This window comes from Gavialis gangeticus, unplaced genomic scaffold (assembly GCF_001723915.1).
Source record: "Gavialis gangeticus isolate Ggan-Ray unplaced genomic scaffold, GavGan_comp1, whole genome shotgun sequence".
NCBI classification, from domain to species: domain Eukaryota; kingdom Metazoa; phylum Chordata; order Crocodylia; family Gavialidae; genus Gavialis; species Gavialis gangeticus.
In genome coordinates, this window is record NW_017729004.1 from 40,117,912 (window position 1) to 40,129,448 (window position 11,537).

At 41.4% G+C, this 11,537-nt stretch overlaps 1 protein-coding gene across 14 annotated transcripts in view; it reads right to left on the reverse strand.

The window, feature by feature from the left end:
* Positions 1 to 1,079: 1,079 nt before the first annotated feature.
* The window catches only part of KIAA1217 (KIAA1217 ortholog), a 423,945-nt gene continuing 413,487 nt past the window's right edge, over positions 1,080 to 11,537 (reverse strand). For 7 of the 14 annotated variants that reach the window (XM_019508287.1, XM_019508283.1, XM_019508282.1 and 4 more), the window contains 4 exons: positions 8,996 to 9,109; positions 4,010 to 5,698; positions 3,416 to 3,541; positions 1,080 to 2,722 (listed from right to left, as the gene is read on the reverse strand). In XM_019508287.1, coding sequence (XP_019363832.1) covers positions 2,231 to 2,722; positions 3,416 to 3,541; positions 4,010 to 5,698; positions 8,996 to 9,109 — 2,421 coding nt within the window. In that variant the 3' untranslated portion in view covers positions 1,080 to 2,230. Of the gene's footprint in view, positions 3,542 to 4,009; positions 5,699 to 8,995; positions 9,110 to 11,537 lie in introns of all 14 variants that reach the window. The other 7 variants (XM_019508292.1, XM_019508295.1, XR_002095810.1 and 4 more) reach the window with 6 other exon arrangements.

The window sequence follows — 11,537 nt, forward strand, 5'->3', positions numbered from 1 at the left end:
TATGGGACAGAATTAAACCTTGTAGGCCCAATACACTGAAATCAAAAGTATGTGGGATCCAGATCTGCAGAAGGCCTTTAGGTTCCTATCTCCTTCCCTACAAAGGCAGCGCTGATTTGGGGGTTATATCTGATAGTTATCCCTCAGCTGCTCAGAACCACGTAATTCCTGCTTCCCTGTCTATGCCACCATCCTACAGCAGCGGCTAGGAAGCATAAAAGAAGAGACGTATTGGACTGATTCTTCAACCTGAGCCCTTCTAGAAATCATACCTGCCACTTGTTTTTCTTCCTGCACTTGCTTCAAAGGGTGCGAACACACACATGCTTGGAGTCCTTTCAAGAGAGGAACATTTCAAAAAGGACAGCAGCTGGCAGTTCAAATTGTTGTGTGTGAATGAGCTGAGAACAATTCAAGCACAGCAAACCCATGCCTACCTTAACACTCTCCCATCTAGGGTTAAAGGTGGTGCAGATTTGCTGCATTTACAAAATATTCCACTTTTGAAAGGTCTCTAAGCATTCATGTGTCCACATCCTAATTGTCAGCCATAGCCACAGGAAATAGGGTGCAGAATGGCTGGTGATGAATTTCCTGTGCTATACCTACAGTGCTTGAGTGAGTACTGAACACCCTGCAGGGAGGGACAGGCCAAAAGAAAGCTTGAGCTTGAGCTGATGGAACCTGGCTGGCTGGCTGGCTGGCAGGTTTGGGAGCAGGTCAGAGTAGCCACACAGACATGCCACTTATTTTTCTTTCTGTTATTGCCAATTACAGAAATGAAAAAACCCAACAAGAACCATATGGGAAAAGGCACCAGCACTTTCTGTTTAAATAATCTGAATAACTGAGGGTGCTTTTTTCCCCCCTCTAAATTTTTATTTCTTTTTGCTGTTTGTCCAGGTAATGCTTCAAAAAGGCGAGTGAGACTTACCTGTGAAATCAGTAGTAAATGAGATGTAGGCCTGATCTTAGAAAGATTTGCAAAATTTGCTCATTGTTTTCAAGCTGTTTTACCTTTAAAGTGAATGGTTTGAGTTGGGACCATCATAAAAGTTGTTAGTGACAAAATACAAAAATATAAGCATGCAGCCCTTTATTTTTTGCAAAGATCTTTGCTTATCATAGTTCTGTATCTTACATTATGGTGTTATACAAATATATTTATTTACAAAAGCACGATCTGTGCAAGCTTGTGTGCAGTTTTTTCCATTTGACCAATGTCCACCTTTTCCACCCCTTTCCCATATATATATATATATATATATATATATATATATATTTGGAAAGCATGCATAAAAATTAACTTTGGTGTGGTAAAACTACTCTATGTGCCCAGCCACATACAGTATTTATTTATATATATTTATATATTTACACAAGTTTGCAGTTTACAGAACAGTACAGAAGTGTACATTTTAAAATCCACAAAGCAATACAGTATGAGGTTACCAGTGAAACAAAACAGAAGGAGAAAAGGTGTATTTAGTTAAGAATAAAAGTAATCAAGCAAATACCTATATGAAAAACAATTTATTTTTCTTGGATAAGCAAATTATTAAATATAATCTGAATGGCAGTGCAATAAGTTTATTTGCCTCATACACACTGATACCAGTCTTACTCTGTTTCTTGTGTTGAGGTTTACTGTCCAGCATACTACTTTTAAATGTATATTATAATAGTATCAAAATGTTTTGGCAAAAAAGATCTTGAAAGGAACCATGACATTTTGTTGACAAAAATAGAAATCTGTAACAAAGCTGAATAACACTAAAATAAAAGAAAAAATATTTTAGTTTCAGTTTTACAGTTGTGTATAATCACACTTTAGTATATATCTCTGTTTGCTTCTAGTCACCATAATGAAAAATAGCTTTGTACAAAACAATTACCAAAATTCTCGAACCATACATTTTTCTCCATGCTCAGTACATTTGGGTACACACACTCAAGTTCACTAACACTCGCTCGCACATACCTTTGCACTTTTTGTAACAGGTACTGGATATAGGAAGAAAACGCTCTATCATAATTACAGTAGCAACAGTTTTACAAAACAGCTTCACTCTAATCTATAATCTTAATTCAGTATTTAGCACGTTTAGTATTAAGCCTCAACCGATACAGCAAAATGGATACATTCCCCTGCTAAAATATTGTTTGCGGATTCACTGATAATGAATAAAAGCCTCGGTGAAGTTGTGCACACTAGTATATTTTTTATCCTTTAAGATGTTTCCTTGGCTGTGGGTGGAGTGGACTTGCTGGCATTTCCATTCTGTGACTTGTAGCTGGTGAAGCTAGGTGTATGGATTGTCTTGATGCTCTTCAAACCTTGATTCAGTGAAGTGGGAGAAGTAGAGGAAGGGGGGGAACAGGAGGAAGGAGGGGATGGCCGGCCATTTTGAGTCTGTTGTGAGAATGAAAGATGGTGACCTTTACCTGTATAAGTGGGGTTTTGAAACTTTAAGGAGCCATTAGAGACTGAAGGAATTAGGGAGGTAGAGTAAGTAATGCGACCTGTTGGAGGACTGAGGAGGTTAGAAGAAGGAAGGGATGATTTAGTAGGTGGAATAAGAGGGTTAGAGCTATCAGCATTAGAAGCAGGCACAGAGCTGCTTTTCCCTGAAGTAGGAGAAAAGGCTGGGATCTTAGAAGCAAGTAGGGTAGGGGAAGTAGCTTTATAGTCCCCACCAGCTTTCTTAGCACTTCCATTAGCCTGCAAATAAAGATGGCAGGAGACAGTTCGTCAGAAAGCTAGTAACATGATAAATCAACAGGGCACGGGAAAACAGCCCTGCAGAGAATTAGAATTAACAGTTCAAGGCCTAAGCTAAGTCTTGCAGCTGTGGACTGGACCTGGCAAACCCCCCAAAGTGTAGAATCAAGAGTGCACAGAGTAGGAGAGGAAAGAGAGAGAAAAGGGAGAGCAAAGCTTGTGCGAGAAGTCACTTCAATTACAGACTGCTTACTACTCTGGCCATGCATCTGAACTGTTAATGTGAGAATGGAAACGTTTGGATGGAGTGTTAATACGCATCTAGTGCAATCCGTTAGATAGGTTAGTATCAATGACTTCCTTTAAAAACTGTGAGCAGAGGCTCTCCTGATGAATCACCACATTTACCAAAGGGAAGGAAACAGGTATCTGACATCTTAAAATTACAGCTGAATATTGGAGTAAAAAAGCAGGAGATGTTTTATTGCAGACGTGCATGCACAAGCATGGTGAAAGTGTAACAAGGATCGTTAGATACTGTCATGCCCCCAGGATCCAGGATGTCCAGTTAGATTTCATATGAGTGATAAAAATCCATGATTTGGTACAATTTTAGCCAGTTATTTGGCTTACATCTTTTTCTTTAAATAGCTTTAAACATCCATCCAAATACTGGGTTTAGGGTAAAACTACCTGTCTGTACTGGCGTGGGTCCTGTAGCTTGTGCTGTTTGCCTGCTTTATCCAAGCTGTTTTGTTGTCTACTTTTTGTGGCCAGGGGTACAGGCATCCTGCTGGTCTGTGGAGTGCCACTGGAGCCCTGTGAAAAGGATTGGAGGGGCAGGAGGAAGACAATGAAAATACAGCAATAAATAGCAATGCCTTAAAAAAAAGTGGGGGTTGCACTTGCACCCCATGCGCAAAGAAGCCATGTGTGAGAAGCCATAGAACTACATGCAGGGAAAGCGTCATGTTCGCCTCACAAGCCACACCACTGGTGTTAATGTCAAGAATCAAATGGAGAAAACTGTTCAACTACTGATCACACTGAAGTCAATGTCAATGTCATTTCACACAGCAGATTATTGGCCCGCCTTCCCTGCATTGCCCGTCACCAATCAGCAGCAAAGGTAAAAACAACAGTCAATTAGCTGTTAGACACCTAGTGGGGAAACCAGACAAGCCACCTGAAAGGAAGCAAACAAATCATAAGACCTCGTCTTGCTTGATGGTGATTATTGCAAATTTTAGAAAGCAGCTGGAGCTTGGAGTTCTCAGACTAAGGTACCTTACGTGAAGCTGAAGGGATTGATGAGGGGGGCTCTACCCCTGCATGACTGGCATCCAAAACTACGAGTTCTCTGGGCACAATTTCTTGAGCTATATGGGAGGAACATGGGACAGTGGTTCCCTCAACGCTGTGCGCACTTTCAGGGACAGACTTTGGACTCATCTCACTGATGGTATTCTCCAGTTGTTTAATTGTCTGCTCAAGGCTGTCTAGTGTCCTGTATGTATTTTTTCGAATTTCATCAGTCCTAGAAGTCTGTGCTGCAGTCTCAAGAGCGAGTTCTTGGTTCCCAAAAGCATTTGTGTCATGGTCCTCAGGCTGAGATCTTGTAATTTCAAATCTTTTAGCTTCCTTATGTTGCTTTAGAGTCCCGTCTTCCTCTTCCTCTTCATAAACCACAACCTGCAGGGTCTTCTTTCCTGTTTTGGTTCCTGTACGTATGGCTTGAGTTAGGGCAGCCAGCTGCTTTTTAGGGAACTTAAATTTAAACTTTTTCTTAGCATCCTGCCTGCTTCCAAACTGGTCAGGAGAATCCAACTTCACTTCTGAATCCAGACCATACATTCGGTTAAATCTGTTAAACTTGCTCTTTGTGATTTCCTTCTCCTCAGGAATTGTGACTTCGTTGAAGCTAGAATGAGACGGAAGAGGAAATGTATATTGTTGCTCATGTCTCTGACTTGAATAATCTGCAGATGCTTTCCCATCAGTAACTGCTTGTAATTCTTTATTCTGCATCACCAACATCTCATTTTCTCCCTCCTCATCCTCCTCTTCCTCTTCTATTTTCTCCTCTGTCATCATTTTCTCTAATTCCTCATCACATTCCTCAAATATGGTTGAAAGTCTCTTATAAGCTGATCTGATATCCATTGGTTCATCAAAAATGATGATGACTGGTTTTTTATCCAGACAAACTACTGGTTCTTCGTTCTCTGTAATCTCTGGCAGACCTTGCTGTGAGGTCTTGTCCTTTCTACCATCGATGTTAACTGTTTGTATATCTCCTCCCTTTCTGCTTACTATATCATGAACTTCTCCACTTGACAGAACCTGAACAGCCGTTTTGGTAATCATAAAAGCAATATTCTCTGTTGGTGGGTTTTCTTCGCTTGGAGAGCAAGTTAGAGAATCTGTCTCCTCAACATAGTTTACATTAGCATTTCTTGATATTTTAGGCCTGAGAACAACCTGACTGTAGTCAACTGCAGGAACCTCTTGCTCCTGTGGTGACTTAGGTGAGGATGCATCTTGAGTTTGTAATTCTGTTTGCCTCTTAAGAGGCAAGACGTTGCCAACAGGGATACGTTTGCCTGTACTTTCTACTGGTTCATTTGGGGGCATGCTGGGCCCAACATCTCTCAATATTGCATAGCTCAGCTTTTGTTTTCCACTTTCAATGGCTGGATAATGCCCTTCTAAGACATCTTGCATTTCTTTACTTTGGTCATCTTTTGGCAGGCTGATACTGGTGAGATTTGTGCTGACACTACTCAGGTTGTTCTTGGAATAGTCCTCGTCTGCAGACCAACCCTTGCTGAATGCAGAATTTTCGTTCACTGAAAAGCTAACTCTAGTGTCAGCTAAGCTGGAAGCATGAGACCCCATCTCTTCTTCAGTTTTCCCTTCCCTCTTCTCCTTAGGATGATCACTATCCTTTGGAGATCCTGCTGTATCCCCATACACCTAAGGGGGAAAGTTTGGATTACTTAGTTAATATGGGCTGTTATTTTTAAAGCTTTTTTTCCCCCTAGTTAATCACCACCTCCGCAGGTGAAGCGTAGACTTTGTGAATGCACCGCTCTGGGAACTGCTGCAGAGCCATGTCCATAGCCGCCATCTGATTTCTGTACTTCTTCACAAGAAAATCCCAAATTGTGGTACGACAGTATATGAGGTATTACTGTCCCATGCTAAGCAGGTGGCTGGCATCTAAGACTGCTCTCTTTATAAATTCTCCAGAGTGCAGAAGCCCACCAGGAATCCCGTCTCCAATACTGCAGCCCCTTGACCCTTTAAGGAATTTTTGAAATCCACAGTATAGTTTGCATAAGACCTGAAGCTTGAAAATGGATGCAGTGTTTAACTAAGTCAAAGTAACAGAATCTGACAGCTGTATCCTATTAACACACAGGGACTGTCCCTGTTAAACTTCTTTTTCTGATATTACCACAAAACTTTGGCTAGTCCTAAGAAGTAAACAGCTCGTTTTTAACAAATTACATTCTGCTACCTTTAATGTTCTTTATCAGGGGCAGACCATCACATCTGAGAGGCAGAGGTCATGTTACTATAGTCTGTGCATTCTTAAATCATTCTACAAGTGATTACTAAAAACTGAAAATGCTCCTTAAAACAAAATGAATGGAGATGGAGAAACCTCTGAAATGCAAAAACCAGAACATGAACTCACTTTTTTAAATGAATATTTTAACAGACTTATAGCAATTTAATCTGCTGGCCCAGGGTCTTATGAAATAACTGTTCCTGGAAGCACAACCTATAAAATGATTTTTAAACTGACCCATTTGCTCATATCTATGAAAGCTCTCAAGTGAGGTCCCTGGCAGACTATTTCAGAACAGAAAGCATCAGGAAAAGGAAAATGAGCTTGGTTGGGGGTTTTTTAAGTGCCGGTATTTCTATTTTCAGGAGAGTGACAAGAAGGCCTGCCCTTCAACTTAAAACTCCAGAATTAGTCTGTGTTGTTACTTGTGGTTCCTGTTGCGGTGTAAAGTGACTGATTCAGGAGACCAATTCTACAAATACTACTTAATAAAAGCTTTGGGAGATGGAATTGTGCCCTGCACCAATTTTGACTGTAGTGAGTCAAAAGATCTGAGCTCTGCTGATGATCACATAGCATGTCATCAAAAAATTGTCCAAATACAAAACAATTGTTCAAATACAGTATAAGAACAATACTAGCAACAACATCTGCATCCAAGCTGCAGGGCATCACTCACGTAATTCAGCCTCTGAAAGAGAAGATGAATTGCAGTGATGATACAGGAACTAAAATAATTTATGTTATTTCAAGTGCCACCTGTTCTTTCAATGCAGAAGTCTCAATATTACTGTGAAGCTCACACTCAAAATGACAGGAGGAAGAAAGCCAGACAGTAGTTGCTTGGTCTGTGACTTAATGACTTAACTAGGTACATAGTTTAGTTGGCGCTAATAAGGACTGTGCAACTGCATTAAAGATACATTGGACCCGAAACATGAATAAGGACAAATTGTCAGGTAAACCAAGCAAGGAGAGTTCAAATTCAGATTGACCCTGTCCATATTTCACATTGTGATTTGTGCATCAAAAATACACATATCAGAAATACCTTGTTAAATTAGGCCCTGGATTCAGAAACCAATGTCTTTGGTTCCCTCTAATTATAGTCAAGGGCTCTCTGCAGCTCTCAAAATTGAGGCCCAATCTATTCAGTGACATTTTGGTAACCCTGGGCCCATACCTACAATACAAACCAATTACTACATTTCACTTACCTCCATTTCCTTGTGTTTTCCATTACTCTTTAGTATTTCACACTTCTTGCTCCAAGCTTTGGTGCAGTATTTCTAGACATCATCCAACAGCTCTGATGCCTTAGAAATGGCTGCACTTTTGAGTGAAATTAAATGATACTTGTACATTTTGTATATCAGTTGGTGTCAGACTATTACAGTCCATTGGGTTAAAAGACACTGTAAAAATGCAAGCTTTCATTGCCTGACTCCTGTGGTGTCATGTTGTTATTACTACAATGAACAGGTTTAACTTGTTGGATTTTTTTTGGGGGGGGGACATGTTTTCATAATGCTGTATAGAATACACAAAATCTGGTGCAAATATGATCATCTAAATCTGTTCCTAGTAGATTCATACAATCCTTCAGGATACAAATAGCAATATATTCATTATTTTAAAAACCTAATACATTTTTGTACTTCAAGCTACATGTTGCTGCTTTGGTTTTTAAAAGAACTGACAAAGGGCTTAGAGTTAGAAGATGACCTAGTTCTGTAGCCAGAAGGTGCCCTCATCATTAATATGAAGATGCTTCTTCAGCACCTTGTCCCAACACAGTCCCCTACAGTGTGCCATATGGCTTTGCAAGGACACGCTACATGTATAGGATTTAAATCTAAAATACCCAAATCGCTACATTAACTCCGTGGCTGATTCCACTTCTGTATTTTCAATGTCAAAATAATTTCAACAAGATTTCTTCCAAATGAAATTTAATTAAGAAGTTCTAGGAATTTAAAAAGTTGCCCACTCAAAGAAAAACACCATAGGCAAAGTGGAAAGCTGTCAGACCTCAGTGATGCTGCTAGATACTACCCATCTCATTTGATCCATGTCCTGTGATGTAAAACTGTGCTGCAGGTTTAAAACTTGGGAACTAACTTTGAGAAGTGGTTTCAGAAGTTGTTCTGAAGGCAAAATTGGGCCTTCACAGTCTGATATTTAGAGCTTCTGTGGGTCGTCCTCATTGCTACACAGCATGTGCCCAAACCTGGGTTAGATGCCTTCGAAACAACCAACTGCTGAGTAGCTGTGTAATCTAAAATAAGTCAAGTGCAATTCTCCTCAACTGGAGAAGTACAGAACCTAGGCAAGATGACTCTCAACTTAAGGCTACAGTAGCACTGGGAGGGTCTTGGGAACTCTTTCAGGGAAGCAGCAGGCCTCACAGGAGAAAAAATAGATTGTATGTCTCCCTTAACCTTAAATTTCATGGCATTTTAAACTTTTTTGAAATTCTCACATTAATGTTAATGAAGAATGGACATCATGTTAGGCACATGCACTAACATAACACCCCATCTGACTGGTTTTTGACCCAGATTGGGATAAACACAAACAAACCACTAGGAGAGAGGAGAGGGCACGAAGGACTAAGAAGACACAAGATAGTTTTGAAGCAAGGAAAGAAGGTTATGGCAAGAATGGGTGGCATGTTTATAAGTGCCACTTGTTACCTTCTTTTCCTTGTGATGCATTAAAGTTCCAGGTCTCATGTCTTTAACATGTGTATCATTTCTGGACTGTTCAGCATGACAGTTTACATCCGTAATAGAGCACTTCTGGAAAGCCTAGGGAATTAAAACACTGCAGATTATCAGGAGACCTGATTGCATTGGCACAGACCCTACCAAATAAATTCTATTATAAATAGGACATTCATTTGAAATTTGGGCATGCCGCTGCCCAGTCCTGTCAAACCTTCTGAGATGTTGGGTTACCAAGCCAAGGGGGGGGGAAATTGTTTTAATTTAGTTGTGCTTCTGTTGTGAATTTTTGGGTGAAATGATATTTTTCAGATTGTGCAGGACCTAGCCCAGAATGCTTTGCAAACATCAACTGAAACCTCCTGGTGTCCCTGTGAGGGGAATATCCTGTTTCTCACTGCATGGATGGGGAAACAGAGGCATGCAGAGGTGACACAAGTTGCCCCAGGTGGACAGGAAGAGTGTGGCACAGTTGGAGACAAAAGCCAGACCCCCACACCCCGGTTCTAACCCCATCATATGACCATCCTGCCTAATAAATAACTTAATTTCACAGAGCCCTAGCTTGTACCTTTGATCCTAAATAGGCATTTCCTGTTAAAAGCCCCAATGCAAGACAGTGAAAGAGCAAGACCCTTGATACGGTAAGCACAAACAACATATTGATGAGCTCTCTTTCTGGTATTGTGTTAATTCTGCTTTACCAACTAATGATACAGGGCTAACATGGCCATTTCCCTTGTACCTAATCTGAGAAACCAATTTACTAGAGAGGCTGCTGAGAGGATCAGCTGCTCTGCAAATGATCTGTTGTACCTTGCAGCAAGGGTAGAGCAGCACTTCGGCAGGATTTGGGTACCAGTAAATAAAGGGGAATGGGACAGGAGTATAAAAAAAACTCTGTCTCCTACCACTCGCACATTCAACTCCTGACCCAATACCATCCAGACCCCATAGAAGTTATAACTAGCAGCTGTTACTAGCCCTTAATAACATCTCAAAGGGAGACAGCCTTTTATTCATGGAGCTGTTTTAGCAGCAGAGGCCATCGCCAAAATACACATCTGGTACATGTGAATGACAGTGATGCTGCTCTCAGGCAGTTTTAGCATCAGGTCCTTATGCTATTATCCTATTTGTGTCTATCCTCGTTGCTTTCCCCCTCTTCCCCTATTTCCTCAAATCTTGCCGTCTTTTCTCTAAAACGTGGTCTCGTACCGTGGTGCCCACCCATGTCCCTCCCTCTCCATCTCTGCAACCTGTTTCTATCAGCCTACATTGTGGCTTCCTCAGGATGGCACCAACCACGCTGCAGGATGCTAAGCACTGAGGTATGCAGATTCTTCGAAGCCTACACAGCTCATATCTTCTCTCTCTGTAAGTAACTGAGTCCAAATAGCAGGAGTGCACAGGCTCTTCCCCTTTCAAATTCTGGTGCACTCTGCAGTGGGAAAAATCCTGGTGGGTAGGGGCTCCTACCACATCTTAGAATATGGACTCTCATGCACTTCACTTTGCTGAGCAGTTGGTTTCTCTACACTCCCCCTGAGTGTCCAGCCTGGATTTCCCATTCATTCTTAGCTCAGAAAGGGAGGAGGGGCAAAAAGTCAGTAGCACAAGGACATTGTGCAGGTGCACAGTGCCACCTGCAAGCTCTGGAGGTGACACTGGGAGCATTTCCTAAGGGAGGCCAGCTCCACTGTCAGTGAGGTAAATCAGCAGTAGAGGAAAGCCGCCTGCCTGAGACAGTGGCAGTGGAAGTGAACTACGCCTTTGCAGGTGAGCAAGTGATATTGTTACAGCAAGCATCCGAGTAACTATGCAATTCATTCTTGTCACTACCGTGCAATTTATAGCACTAATTATTGGCTAAAATCAGGCACTTCCCTGAGTAGAACACTCCTCCTTCCCTTGCTCATTAATGCCTTTCCAATATATAAATAAACACGGCAACTCATCATAAAAATTAGCACTGGAAGTTTCTACTTAAGTTTTTCATTAAGTTCTACTTATAGACTCCCCTTTCAGAGTCACAGGATGCATCACCAGAAGCACCTACTTGCATCATCTTGGCTAACATCTTACATGACATGGGTCATTAAGTGTCACCAGTGACCAGTGAAGATGTGGCAGCAGCAATTGAGGCTGCTATGAGCTGCTGTGGCTCTATGCATGCCAGGCTTTACTCCAGACTTGCACTGAAGACTGTCCCCAGATGACCCAGCGGTAAATGGTACCTAAGCATATGGGCTGGAGAGTCAAAGGGCACTGAACATAAGGCCGCCCACCTCATTCCCTTGATATATTGGCATTCCCTTGATTACTGCTGGCTTTAGAGGACTAGTGTATGTTAACCAAGCTAACCAACGGGCTGTAAAATCTAGGCCAGTTTTTGTGACAAGTCTTGGATTTAGCTAAAGCATATTTTCCAGAAAGGCATCCTTGATGTTGCCTTGATCTTAGACATCAAGACAGAAAATCGACCATTTCCCCTGGCAATTTATTCCAACAG